The sequence below is a fragment of the Pongo abelii genome, chromosome 5 (genome assembly GCF_028885655.2).
Source record: "Pongo abelii isolate AG06213 chromosome 5, NHGRI_mPonAbe1-v2.0_pri, whole genome shotgun sequence".
Classification (NCBI taxonomy): domain Eukaryota; kingdom Metazoa; phylum Chordata; class Mammalia; order Primates; family Hominidae; genus Pongo; species Pongo abelii.
The window spans coordinates 1,469,237-1,483,245 of NC_071990.2; the positions used below are offsets into that span (position 1 = coordinate 1,469,237).

At 58.8% G+C, this 14,009-nt stretch overlaps 1 protein-coding gene across 1 annotated transcript; it reads left to right on the forward strand.

The window, feature by feature from the left end:
- The first annotated feature begins 1,332 nt into the window (after positions 1-1,332).
- Positions 1,333-5,488, forward strand: FOXC1 (forkhead box C1). Its single transcript, XM_024249207.3, has one exon. It carries the CDS (start codon positions 1,935-1,937, stop codon positions 3,594-3,596), a length of 1,662 nt encoding a protein of 553 aa, XP_024104975.2. The 5' UTR covers positions 1,333-1,934; the 3' UTR covers positions 3,597-5,488.
- Positions 5,489-14,009: the final 8,521 nt, after the last annotated feature.

Below are 14,009 nucleotides of genomic sequence, written 5' to 3' on the forward strand. Positions count from 1 at the left end.
CAGTCTCCTGAACTCGTCACTACCCCCAGCTTCTAGTGAGCGACTTGGGATTCAGCCTCCGGGAGGGTCTCTCCTCAAGTCGCTAAAAGGCAGAATCGCCGTGCCAGGAGAGCGAGGCCTGGCTCTTTCCTGTTTCTTCGTTTCTTTCCCTCATTTCTCTTCTTCCTGTCCCATTCCAACCACCCAGCGACGGCAAATCTCAGGCGTGCGCACCACGAGCGGGGCCCCTTCTGTGCGTATCCCCCCAGAATCCTTGAACCGCCCTCTAGGTGCGATCCTGTACATTCCCCCAGACACACCCGCTATCGCTGCGAGCCGGCAGCCCCGCGCATGTGGAGATGGAGACTGGCCTGGGGAAGCGTTAAGCTCTTAGACATATTTATTTGCTTCTTGTCATCACACCTGCTAATGTCACCGAGCCCGCAGCCTGACCCCTCATCTGAGCCGAAACGCGCCTGACGGGATCAGAGGGGGCGGCGGCGCGGCGAGCCGGTGGGACCCTCGTGGGCGAGCAGGGGAGCGCGGGGAAGCAGCCGGGCTCCTGCAGCCCTTGCCGCCCGCACTCTCAGGCCGCCAAGGGCCGGCCCCCCGGGGAGGGGGCGAGAAGCAGGGCGGCCCGCAGCGGGGCAGGCTCATCCTTCGCGGGTGAACGGCCGTCGGAAACTCCCAGCAGGGCCCCGCACCCCTGGCCTTAATTTCGACTGGGGAGGGGTCACGGAGCGGGGCCAGATGGGCGACGAACCTTCTTCCCCACCGGGAACAGGGCCTGGCTGTGACCGAGCCCTCAAAATCACGTCCTTTGTAGCCGAGTTCAGGACGGGAGAACCTCCAAGTGGAGAAAAGCCGGAGACGTCAGTGACCCGAGTGAGACTGGCGTTGGAGAAGGGAGGGAAGGGGCTGCGGGAGAGGACAGGCGGCGGGGAGGAGAGGCCGGGGCAACCCCAGCGCTGGCGTCGGCGGGGCTGGCGAAGGAATGAGAGCGAGCCAGCACGAGGCGGGGCGGAGACGCCAGGGCCACTCGGGAGCCGTGGACGAAGGCAGGGTCCGCACGGGGCCCGGGAGGACCCAGGAAGTCTGCGCGAACGGCGGGCGTGGGTCCGGAGGGCCCGGGGTGGGAGGTCTGCCGGGCGCCGGCGGCAGGCAGGTGGACTGCGGGGGGCGAACCGACGGCGGGCCGGGCGCCGGCGCGGGCGCAGGGCCGGGGCCCGGGCCAGGTCGGCCGGCGCGCGTGTGGTCAGCCCCGCGGTCCTCCGGCCTCCGGGAGCGGGGCCGGCAGGGCTCGGCCTCCGGCTCATTCAGAGGCGGTTCTCACCTCCCATTGGCTGCCGCCGCTGGCGGGGCGGGGCTCCGCTGCCCGGAAAAAAGTGTAACTGCGTAAAAAAGTCCTCGCCTGGGTGACGGATGCTCAAAAGTTCAGAAGTTTTCCCAATGCTTCCTTAAGCGGCTGGCGCGCGAGAGACCGAGAAAAGGTGACGCGGGGCCCGGGCAGGCGGCCGGCGCGCGGCCCCCCCCCCGCCCTGGTTATTTGGCCGCCTTCGCCGGCAGCTCAGGGCAGAGTCTCCTGGAAGGCGCAGGCAGTGTGGCGAGAAGGGCGCCTGCTTGTTCTTTCTTTTTGTCTGCTCTCCCCCGTTTGCTCCTGGAAGCCGCGCCGCGAGTTCCTGCAAGGCGGTCTGCCGCGGCCGGGCCCGGCCTTCTCCCCTCGCAGCGACCCCGCCTCGCGGCCGCGCGGGCCCCGAGGTAGCCCGAGGCGCGGAGGAACCAGCCCCAGCGAGCGCCGGGAGAGGCGGCAGCGCAGCCGGACGCACAGCGCAGCGGCCCGGCACCAGCTCGGCCGGGCCCGGACTCGGACTCGGCGGCCGGCGCGGCGCGGCGCGGCCCGGCCCGAGCGAGGGTGGGGGGCGGCGGGCGGCGCGGGGCGGCGGCGAGCGGGGGCCATGCAGGCGCGCTACTCCGTGTCCAGCCCCAACTCCCTGGGAGTGGTGCCCTACCTCGGCGGCGAGCAGAGCTACTACCGCGCGGCGGCCGCGGCGGCCGGGGGCGGCTACACCGCCATGCCGGCCCCCATGAGCGTGTACTCGCACCCTGCGCACGCCGAGCAGTACCCGGGCGGCATGGCCCGCGCCTACGGGCCCTACACGCCACAGCCGCAGCCCAAGGACATGGTGAAGCCGCCCTATAGCTACATCGCGCTCATCACCATGGCCATCCAGAACGCCCCGGACAAGAAGATCACCCTGAACGGCATCTACCAGTTCATCATGGACCGCTTCCCCTTCTACCGGGACAACAAGCAGGGCTGGCAGAACAGCATCCGCCACAACCTCTCGCTCAACGAGTGCTTCGTCAAGGTGCCGCGCGACGACAAGAAGCCGGGCAAGGGCAGCTACTGGACGCTGGACCCGGACTCCTACAACATGTTCGAGAACGGCAGCTTCCTGCGGCGGCGGCGGCGCTTCAAGAAGAAGGACGCGGTGAAGGACAAGGAGGAGAAGGACAGGCTGCACCTCAAGGAGCCGCCCCCGCCCGGCCGCCAGCCCCCGCCCGCGCCGCCGGAGCAGACCGACGGCAACGCGCCCGGCCCGCAGCCGCCGCCCGTGCGCATCCAGGACATCAAGACCGAGAACGGTACGTGCCCCTCGCCGCCCCAGCCCCTGTCCCCGGCCGCCGCCCTGGGCAGCGGCAGCGCCGCCGCGGTGCCCAAGATCGAGAGCCCCGACAGCAGCAGCAGCAGCCTGTCCAGCGGTAGCAGCCCCCCGGGCAGCCTGCCGTCGGCGCGGCCGCTCAGCCTGGACGGTGCGGATTCCGCGCCGCCGCCGCCCGCGCCCTCCGCCCCGCCGCCGCACCATAGCCAGGGCTTCAGCGTGGACAACATCATGACGTCGCTGCGGGGGTCGCCGCAGAGCGCGGCCGCGGAGCTCAGCTCCGGCCTTCTGGCCTCGGCGGCCGCGTCCTCGCGCGCAGGGATCGCACCCCCGCTGGCGCTCGGCGCCTACTCGCCCGGCCAGAGCTCCCTCTACAGCTCCCCCTGCAGCCAGAGCTCCAGCGCGGGCAGCTCGGGCGGCGGCGGCGGCGGCGGCGGCGGCGCGGGGAGCGCGGGGGGCGCGGGCGGCGCCGGGACCTACCACTGCAACCTGCAGGCCATGAGCCTGTACGCGGCCGGCGAGCGCGGGGGCCACTTGCAGGGCGCGCCCGGGGGCGCGGGCGGCTCGGCCGTGGACGACCCCCTGCCCGACTACTCTCTGCCTCCGGTCACCAGCAGCAGCTCGTCGTCCCTGAGTCACGGCGGCGGCGGCGGGGGAGGCCAGGAGGCCGGCCACCACCCTGCGGCCCACCAAGGCCGCCTCACCTCGTGGTACCTGAACCAGGCGGGCGGAGACCTGGGCCACTTGGCGAGCGCGGCGGCGGCGGCGGCGGCCGCAGGCTACCCGGGCCAGCAGCAGAACTTCCACTCGGTGCGGGAGATGTTCGAGTCACAGAGGATCGGCTTGAACAACTCTCCAGTGAACGGGAATAGTAGCTGTCAAATGGCCTTCCCTTCCAGCCAGTCTCTGTACCGCACGTCCGGAGCTTTCGTCTACGACTGTAGCAAGTTTTGACACCCCCTCAAAGCCGAACTGAATCGAACCCCAAAGCAGGAAAAGCTAAAGGAACCCATCAAGGCAAAATCGAAACTAAAAAAAAATCCAATTTAAAAAAACCCCTGAGAATATTCATCACACCAGCGAACAGAATATCCCTCCAAAAATTCAGCTCACCAGCACCAGCACGAAGAAAACTCTATTTTCTTAACAGATTAATTCAGAGCCACCACCACTTTGCCTTGTCTAAATAAACAAACCCGTAAACTGTTTTATACAGAGACAGCAAAATCATGGTTTATTAAAGGACAGTGTTACTCCAGATAACACGTAAGTTTCTTCTTGCTTTTCAGAGACCTGCTTTCCCCTCCTCCGGTGTCCCCTCTCTTGCCTTCTTCCTTGTCTCTCACCTGTAAGATATTATTTTATCCTATGTTGAAGGGAGGGGGAAAGTCCCCGTTTATGAAAGTCGCTTTCTTTTTATTCATGGACTTGTTTTAAAATGTAAATTGCAACATAGTAATTTATTTTTAATTTGTAGTTGGATGTCGTGGACCAAACGCCAGAAAGTGTTTCCAAAACCTGACGTTAAATTGCCTGAAACTTTAAATTGTGCTTTTTTTTCTCATTATAAAAAGGGAAACTGTATTAATCTTATTCTATCCTCTTTTCTTTCTTTTTGTTGAACATATTCATTGTTTGTTTATTAATAAATTACCATTCAGTTTGAATGAGACCTATATGTCTGGATACTTTAATAGAACTTTAATTATTACGAAAAAAGATTTCGGAGATAAAACACTAGAAGTTACCTATTCTCCACCTAAATCTCTGAAAAATGGAGAAACCCTCTGACTAGTCCATGCCAAATTTTACTAAAAGTCTTTTTGTTTAGATTTATTTTCCTGCAGCATCTTCTGCAAAATGTACTATATAGTCAGCTTGCTTTGAGCCTAGTAAAAGATATTTTTCTAAACAGATTGGAGTTGGTATATAAACAAATACGTTTTCTCACTAATGACAGACCATGATTCGGAAATTTTAAGCCCATGAATCAGCCGCGGTCTTACCACGGTGATACCTGTGTGCCGAGACATGGGACTGTGCGGCCAGATATGCACAGATAAATATTTGGCTTGTGTATTCCATATAAAATTGCAATACATATTATACATCCCTGTGAGCCAGATGCTGAATAGATTTTTTCCTATTAATTTCAGTCCTTTATAAAAGGAAAAATAAACCAGTTTTTAAATGTGTGTATATAATTCTCCCCCATTTACAATCCTTCATGTATTACATAGAAGGATTGCTTTTTTAAAAATATACTGCGGGTTGGAAAGGGATATTTAATCTTTGGGAAACTATTTTAGAAAATATGTTTGTAGAACAATTATTTTTGAAAAAGATTTAAAGCAATAATAAGGAAGGCGAGAGGAGCAGAACATTTTGGTCTAGGGTGGTTTCTTTTTAAACCATTTTTTCTTGTTAATTTACAGTTAAACCTATGGGACAATCCGGATTGGCCCTCCCCCTTTTGTAAATAACCCAGGAAATGTAATAAATTCATTATCTTAGGGTGATCTGCCCTGCCAATCAGACTTGGGGAGATGGCGATTTGATTACAGACGTTCGGGGGGGCCTTGCAGTTTGTTTTGGAGATAATACAGTTTCCTGCTATCTGCCGCTCCTATCTAGAGGCAACACTTAAGCAGTAATTGCTGTTGCTTGTTGTCAAAATTTGATCATTGTTAAAGGATTGCTGCAAATAAATACACTTTAATTTCAGTCAAAAACTGCTCTACGTGGCCTGTGATTCGCTCGGTCCCCTCCCCCAGGGTCGTAACCTAATCGCCGGGAAGATCGCAGCGGCGCTGGCGCGGGTGTCTCCTCGGGGCAGGCGGGCTGGGGGTGGCCTCACGGCCCCGTTTAAATCTCGCTGGGCTGTCGCGGCGCTAGGTCCCGGGGCTGCCTCCAGCTTCCTCGGGTTACAGCCTCTTTCGGGGCGGGGGAAGGGGAGGGGGCGACGGTAAAGACTCCATCGCCAGTCTCCAGGAGTTTGGTGTTACTGCTCCGCTTTGGGGAGCGGAGCGAGGAGCTGGGATTTGCGGACAAAGGGCCCGCGGCCGGAGCTGGGGTGTCGAGGCCCGGAAGGGGAGCTGCAGCAGGTGACTCACGGCCCTGTCCCCGCGGGCGGGCTGGCCCAGCCCGAGGCGCAGCAGCTCGGCCGCCGGAGACGGTACCGTTCTCGACGTGTCTGGTCGGACTGTGTGGAGTCGGGGGTGGCGGGTGGAGACCCGCGCGGCCCACGCCTGGCTTTCCGGCTGGGGCGTTTCTCGCAGGCCCAGTCCCTTCCGAGTCGCGCCCGCCCCGACGCCGGCCTCCTGGACGCCGCTCGCGACGGGAACGCTCTCCAGCTAATTAGCTGTAATTACCCGCGGCGGCCCGGGGCCCGGCTTCTGTTTGCGTTTGGAGCTCCTTCCTCCCCACACCCCGCTCCGCTGCCCCCTCCCCAGATTAGCCCCGGCCTCCGCGGCCTCCTCCTGAACTTGGTCGTCGGAGAAAACAGAGTCAAAGGGAGACCCCCGTTAGTTTAGCTGGGTTCATCGCAGGCTGGGTCGGGGGGCCGGGAAGACCGCGCTGGGGGAGGGTGGCAGGCGCGCGGTGCCGGGGATGGGGACGGGGCGGGGGCCGCCGAGCGGGGAGAAGCGCCCTCGGGGCTCTGGCCGAGAAGCTCGGAGGAGCCCCGCTCCCTCGCCGGGTCACCCCGCGTCTCCGCCTGGCGCTGCAGGGCCCCGCCGAGCTCTCGCTTCCTCTCGCTGGCCTTCTTTGTTGTGAAGACACACGTGTGTTTCGGAGCGCAGCTGGGGTGCAAAGGTCAGAGGCACTTCATTGCTCACGGGTGACAGCTCGCCCCGCGCCGGCCCGCAGCCTCCAGGCGCGGGACCCGGAGCTGCGCGTTTGCGGGACCACCCCCGGCCCACCCGCCTCGGCCTGGCCGCACCAGACCTGCCCGGGCCAGCGCTGCGGCCCCAGGCGGCCTCCCCGGCGGGGCTGCGTCCTCGCGCCGTGTGTGAGGTTTGCAGAGGCCACCAATCACTCGGCAGTGGCCGTGCGGGGAGTCGCTCGGCCTCAAGGACGCCAGAAGCCCTCGGGCGAGCGGCAGGCTCCGCGTGTTCGGAGCCCACGTGCCTGCGACTCTCCGATCTCCTTGGGTCTCGGCTTTGCGGCCCGGAGGAGGTGGCGGCCGCAGTCAGCCCCGGCCTAGGCCCAGGTCGGCAGTGGAAAGCTCGGCGGGCTTTCTGCACCGTTCCCAGCGGCGGGAGCGAGCTGCTGGGGTGACCTGGGCGAGGGAAAGAGTCGACTCGCTCCCGGCTGGGGGCCCTTCCGAGTCTGGCCTGCCGAGGAGTGGGCCGAGAGCAGCCCCTGCCCTTCCTTGCGGGGCTCCGGTCCCAGCTGCAGGAGAGGAAGCCGGTATGGGGCGAAGCGCGGTGCTTTGGTTTCTGTGGCCAGCGAGGAGCCCCCGGCCCACAGGTCGAGAGCGTTGATAGGCGTGCGCGAGCAAAGCTTGGTAGCAACTCGCTTTACCCTCTTCTATTCGAATGTTTGAAAATTAGGCATGAAACATACATGTGTCTAAGAAGGTGTTTGTGTTAAACATACATGACGTAGTCATTTCTGCACTCGTTGCCTGTGCAAGTTTAGAAGCTATGTTGAGTGGAAGGAGAGAAGTTCTGCTCATTATTCGGATTTTAAAAACCACATCTATGTAATGTCTCCTACTATCAGTACATTACCTTTTCGATTCTCACATCCGATTTAAGAAAACCAACTTCTGCCAACCTTATTTAACGTGGAACTACTTATTCCTTAGAGGTTTGCACGTTTGGTTTGTACTGTTTTAGGAATAAGGATAATTCTCCTGTGAAATATTCTAAGAAAAACTCCTTGATATTTTGACTAATAGCCAGTACATTTTGAAATTAGCCTGTGACAGCAGTCCAGATCCACGGCGGGGGATCGGCTAATTTTTAAAATAGCCTCTGTAAAAATCTTTAGGAGAGTATTTTGTCCTTTATGTAGAAATGGGCACATTTATTTTAATAGCAATTTATGCCGCGACTACATAAATGCCGGCATGCCACATGCCATAGGCAGTCTTGCATTTGGCATGTTGCACGTGTGGGATGAACCGGTGCTGACTTTTCCAGGGTTGTGTAGTTAGCAGACCTTTTTCACCAGACTGAGTGCAAACAAGCATGCATTTTACAATTTATTATTCCACAAAATTTGTGTCATTAATAATCGATGCTTGCAAAGGAATAAGGCTCGATTGTACTGGTGGCCTGTAAGCTCCTGGCTGTTTCCTGCCGGGTCAGAAACAAGGGTCAGGAAACAAGAGTGCCTTATAGTCCTATTGGGCTCTCCCTAACTTTGATAGGCGAGGAAAGGACATAGGGCAGGAAGGGTCTCCGTTTTTAAGGCGGAGTGTCATTAGTTTTGTTCTTAATGGTGCAAAACCCAAGAGTCTCTGAACCCTCTGCAGGTGGAGGCTGCCTAGACAGATTGCCCAGGAGGGACAAGAGGTGTCCATACTTGATCAGGCCTCAGGCACCCACACCAGTGTTCTCTGAGGCTGTTAGTGGCACCCAAAGCAAGGCCAGTTGGAGTGACAGTTTCCCTCTACTCCTGCCCCACCTCTGAGAGCTCTGTGAGAGGGGCTCTCATTTGTAAGGCCACCCCCCCCCCCACCCCCCGCCGGCCATTTGCTTCAGAGCTTAGCTCCGAGTCCCCTGCTCCTTGGGCCTGCCTGGTATTGCAAGGCCTTCTCCACTATAGGCATTTCATGGACAGCTCATGAAGCCATTAGCCCTTCCCACCCCTCATAAACAAATGTCGTGTTAGGGGCCAGATTGATGGTGGCCAAGTCATAAAGCTGGCCAGGCAGGACAGAATATGATTGTGTGCGGGCAGCCATTCTTCAGCCAAGCAGAGAGATTGGGGTGTGGGACCAAGAGACTGTGTCAGTCTTCCCCCCCACCAATCTGAGGGGGGAGCTCAGGAGTGCTCCCGACAGGGAAGTTTAATTTATTCTGACAACGTCCACTTAGGCAGGAAGAGAAACCCACTGAGATTTGCCATGGGGCCCTAAATGCCAGCTTCAGAAAGCCCACTTTCTGAAATCTCCTATTTCCATTTATAACAAAGCCAAAAGTTTCCCTGCAAAGAGCTTTTATTATTGATGCTTTCCCTCCCACCTTAACCGAATGTCTTCCTTTGCAGCTGGGGCTCTATCTTCTTGTCTGAAGCTTCCGAGGCTTTGATTTCCCACCCTCTTTTATCCCATCTCCCCCTTTTCGGTGGGAATGCACCATAACCATTAGGCTCTGTGCGTCTTTGTGTCTGTCTCTTCGTCTCTGTCACTTTTCCCCATCCTTCTCCCTTCCTGTCCCCACAGAAGGCTGTGGGGCCCCGAAGTTTCTCCGGGATGTCCCCACTCCAAGCCCAGCTCAGGGGCCTGCATGTCTGCCCTCCACTGCACCATCTGGGGGATGGGCCGGATGCAGCCCTGATGCAGAGCTTGCACCCAGGCCTCAACAGACTTGGGGCCACACTGCAGCTGGACAGGCAGGTTCCAGGTCCTAGTCGGCTGGGAAAGAAACAATACTTAAGTAAATGAATTCCAGTTCCAAAACCCATTCAGGAAAATGAAAGCAGCTTCTCCACGAACTGTCTCAACGTGATTACGAGTGGAAAATTGAGCAAAATGTACCATATCCACCTTATTGGAAACCAAAGTACGACGCGGGGAGCATACGGCTCAGTTTAAGACCTTTGTTGTGCTCCTTTCCCATCTTACTCTGGCCCCAAAGAAACCCTCTGGTTTATATTATTTTTTTGGTTGTTTACTTGATTTTTTCCCTCACTGATTTCAAATTTGCAGCATATTGAGCATATTATGGGAGATGCAGTAGGATCTGGAATTTCCTTGCACATAGACCTGGCCCTGTCTTGGAGAAGGCTGGAGCTCACACAGGGAGACACAGCCAGAGAGAAGAGGCTGGGTCTGTGTGGTCCTCGGGGAGGGCTTGGAATTGCTCCCAGCTCAGAATCTCCCTGCCTGGGGTTGGGAGGGTGACCTGGCAAGCCTCAGTGGGGCTTCTCCCTGGCCCCCTCCTGGTCCAGAGGATGCCTCCCTTTCTCCAAAGAGCATCTTCTTTCTCTGGCCTGTCCGTGGGCCCCTCCAAGCCCACTGGTCCCCATGGGTGTCATTAGGACTTGACAGGCCCACCCTCTCCTGCAGCTGCCACTGCAGGCCGCTCCTACTGAGGGGACTCAGTGGTCTGCTCCTTGGCCCCCTAAGTCAACACAGCTTGGTGCTACTTGGGTGGGCATGGGAGAGCAATCTGTGAGCCCAGCAAGTGAGCATCAGAGCGGGAGCCAGGACCAGGCAGTGAGGCCTCTGGCTTGACCCAAGTGGTGGGACCCCAGGCAGGGCCTAGAGAGGCGGAGGAGGCTCCAGGGAGAGGCTCCAGCGGGGTGGTTATGTGGTTCCACGTACTCAAGGTTGGGAAAGGAGTTTTTTGGAGAGCTTTGAGGACGACTTAGATCCCGAGATGGGGGAGAGGGAGATGGAAAGTGAGGGGAGGGAAGAAGTGGAGAGAGGGACATCCCCCCTCCCATTACCTACCCCAGGGAAAAAGCAGGAAAACCAACACATTTAGCGCCATTAACTCTTAAGGCCTCCACATTTCCTTCAGTATAAAAGCAGGTCATTGGTCCCGGAGGCTGTGCCGGGGCTCGTTAAAGGCTACAAACAAACCGGACGGGTGGGAAGCACGTTTCAGCGGCGATTGGATTTTTAAAAATCTGCTGGTAGAGTGAAAACAAAAATTGTCCTCCAAGTTGGCAAAATCGGCGTCCCAGACGGTGCGCAGGAGGGCCCCGCGAGGCCTGTCCCCGGAGCCCCGCGCCAGTCCTGTAGGCACGGCTGGGTCCGCAGCCCGGTGTTCACTCGTGGGTCGGGCCCGGCCGCGGGGTCTTTCCGCAGCCGGGGCACTCAGGACAGCAGCGGCTGGGGAGCCGGGGCCAGGGGCTTCCTTGCGATTCCAATGATTTTTATTATTATCACTCGCAAAGGACACACGCGGCCAAGGCCGGGCCTCACAGTGGCTGTGCTGGTCATCGCGAGTGTGCGCTAACCCAGGGGCGAGGGGGGCGCGCCCGGTGTCCCAGGGAGAGCTTAGAAGGAAGACGCCCCACCGTGATTCCCACAGTCAGGGACAGTCTGGGTGCTAGAAATTCCCAGAGAGAACTCGAGGGGCTGATGTCCTGGGTCACCAGTCCCTGGTGCCTGCGGGGCTTCCTGCGCGCCCACCCCCATCCCCCTCTCCCCTGTCACGTTCGACAGATTCTCCCGGAGGCTTAGGACAGTGATTTACAGTAAGTGTTTGGTGACAGTGGAATAACGTGACAGTCCGCTGCATTTGCCAGCTGGCTCCTGGGCGGGCCTAGCCGCCGGGCCCGACCCCAGAGTCGAGTCCTCGGAGCCGCGGGGTAAAGCCCCCTCCCCCGCCCCGGTGCAGCCCCGCGTTCCCCGCGCCCGGCGCTGCCGGGGAAAAGCGGCACAACAGGAAAGCCTCGCCAGAAGGCCCTTCCCAGTCGGCTTCCTCGCCATAAAAAGCCAGACTCCAGCCGAGGTCCTGACCCCTTCCAAATATACATTCCCTTGCCCGCGGCCCGCCACTCCGCCCGGGCCTCGGGCTGTGCAGCTTCCTCCTAGGCCTGCCCGGGCCCATGCCTCCCCCGAAGCGGCGGGAGTCGGTGCAGCCCCAACTTCTATTGCGTGTCCCACTTCGCCAACCAGCTTTGCTCGCGTGCCGTTGGCCCGGAGGCTGCCGCGCCAGTCCCTGCGTGCGCCTGAGCGCACTGGAGCATTTGCGAGGCCAGGGCTGCTGACGGCCAGAGCATACTTGGATGAACACGGTGCTTCAGTCCCGCCCCAGCTCTCCGCCCGAGCCGGAGGTTGGGGCGCGCTAAGCCGCAGCGCCTGGACAAGTGCGCGGGCCGGAGCCGCCCAGGCCTGCACCCAGGGGCTCGCGGCCGGCGCATGCGCACGCGCGGTGGCGGGTCTGCAGGCCCGAAGGCCCGGCCCCTCCCTCAAAACCCGAGCGGGGAAGCCCAGGGGCCGGGAGCCTCGCCCCGGGTCGCAGGAGCTGGGGAGCGGGGACGCGGGCAGGCTAGGTCTTACCACCTGCCGTCGGGGCTCCTCCCCGCAGCAGCAAAGGGGTCCCAGTGCCCGTGGCAGTGCACGCCCAAGCGGACACGCTGGCTCCCAAATTCAGAGATCAAAGGGGCAGCTGAGAACGGGGCGTCCGCTGTGTGTGACCCCTGACCGTGCAGGAAGGGCGGGAGCCGGGAGTAGGCGGTGGGGCCTGGGGTCAGGCCGCGGTCGTCGGCTCCCAGCAAAGGCGCTCTAGCCGGGGAAGGGGGTGAGGGTGGGGGGCCTGCCCCTGCCGTCGTAGTCGTACCTGGGACGTTGAAATGGGCTTTGGGGATAGAGCTCACTCCCAGCGCGCCCCACAGGAGAAGCCCCGCAGCTCAGGCCGGGGCCGTGCAGACCCCTGGGCGGGCTCGGGGGCCGAGGATAGCAACACGGCCCGAGGTCCAGTCGCGAGTAATAACCCCGAATAACGTCGAAGACGTGTTCCGGGCACCGGGGGTGTGAGCGGGGAGGCCTCGGGCCTTGGGCCCGCTTGGCACGGGCGGGGGCGCCTCCTCCAACTCCTGGAGGAGATCAGGCCCAGACCCCGGGTGTTCTTAGGGGACACTGTGGACGGTGGACCAGTTCCTAGCGCCGTTTTGTCCCCCATTGCCCCTGCTGCTTGTTAAAAGTATTAGCGACCCCCGTGATGACAAATCCACAATTTTTGGAGGGTGCGGGTGGCATGTACGGACGTGAAGATCTCTTTGTAAGGCACGTCCACGCACACACAGGGACACTCATTTTGTAAAACCTAGATGGGCGCTGCCACCACCCCTCCATGCCACCCGCGTACCAATCAAGGCTGCAGGTTGTAGAAAACACCTGGACGTGTGTGGGCTGCACCTTAAAACAGAACTCACCCGGTAGGCACCAAATGCAAATAAAGTGCGTAGAGTGCTTTGAGACTTGGGGGGAGGGGTGTTAAAAAGTTACTTGTAAACAATACATTTAAGGTTATTGTCAAGTGAATGTTTAAAGTGTTGCCTGCTCCAAGCTCTAATAACACATTAGTGTGATGATAACACTCCTTGTATCTGCCAGGAGCCCTCCAACTGGTTGCCAGAGGTTCCACGAGGTTCGTGGTGGTTGGTGTAGGCGAAGGCTACTAAAAGGGGCGAAAAAGAACCCAAAGCCATGCCTGTAGGGTTTGCCAGCGCCGACCCGCTCCTCGCCAGCGCCCGAGGCCAAGCGGACCAGGCCTTCTGAAGGAGCCATCTTGAGCGCAGCACCAGCGGCCCACGCCCTTTAGCACTCCCTTAAGGTCGCGCAGCCTGCACGGCTGAGCCTGAGCCCCTAAACAGCTGCAGAGGTGTGACAGGTTTATCATGCTGGGCCTAGCTCGCTCGTAATTCCTTAAAGACAAAGGGCAGCAGAGAGAGCCCGCGACGGGGCCTGGCCTGCGGGTCAGACGGCCGCTGGGAGGCCCGGGTTCCACGCACCTCCTGCACAAACTCGGGCAAGACTGCTTTGCCATGGTATGTGAGTTTAACTGAAGGTTTAACTTTCTGTTTTTCCTTAAAAATATCAAGGTGGAAGATGCTTTCTAACATTTGAAACGAACAGCCAAAGTTTGGCAGAGCAGGAAAAAATAAGTTCACTGAAATTTAATTGAGATTTAAGATAGAAGAAACCCTGTAATAAGAATTGTCTTGAAGGATGTCCAAATGAAATTCTCTCATAGCACAGAAATAGATAAAAAATGCCGAAGTAAATCTATTCTCCTTTTCTCCTTTTAAACACACACACCAGGAAGCCAAATGAACTCTTGCTCCTTCCATTACTCAGGGTGCAGGAGCAGTGAGAAGGTTGCAACCAAAAATACTTTAGTTTCCTTCAAACATGGATGCTGCCATCCGTTTGGAGAAGTAGAATTCAACATCATGGCTTAACTGGAGTTGCATAAACCCCTGCCTAGAATCTCTCCTGATTCTAGGTGTCCAAACAAGCAACACTGAATTAAACAGGGCCATGGCAAGCCTGAGGGCCTCTGGAATAGTCTCTCCTGGGTGTGGGAAGGGAGGTTCCGGTGGTCAGAGGAGAGGGGGTGCCTGCCCATCAGGGTCAAGGCTAAGAGGAATGTGACTCTTTGTGAGATTTGTTGGAGGATGTGTGTGACAGTGGGTTTGGGAGTTGGGTTTGCAAGTGTTTGTGAGAATGTGTGACTG

Coding starts and splice junctions, on each gene's coding strand:
- FOXC1 (XM_024249207.3), top strand. CDS start 1,935: ATGCAGGCGCGCTACTCCGTGTCCAGCCCCAACTCCCTGGGAGTGGTG.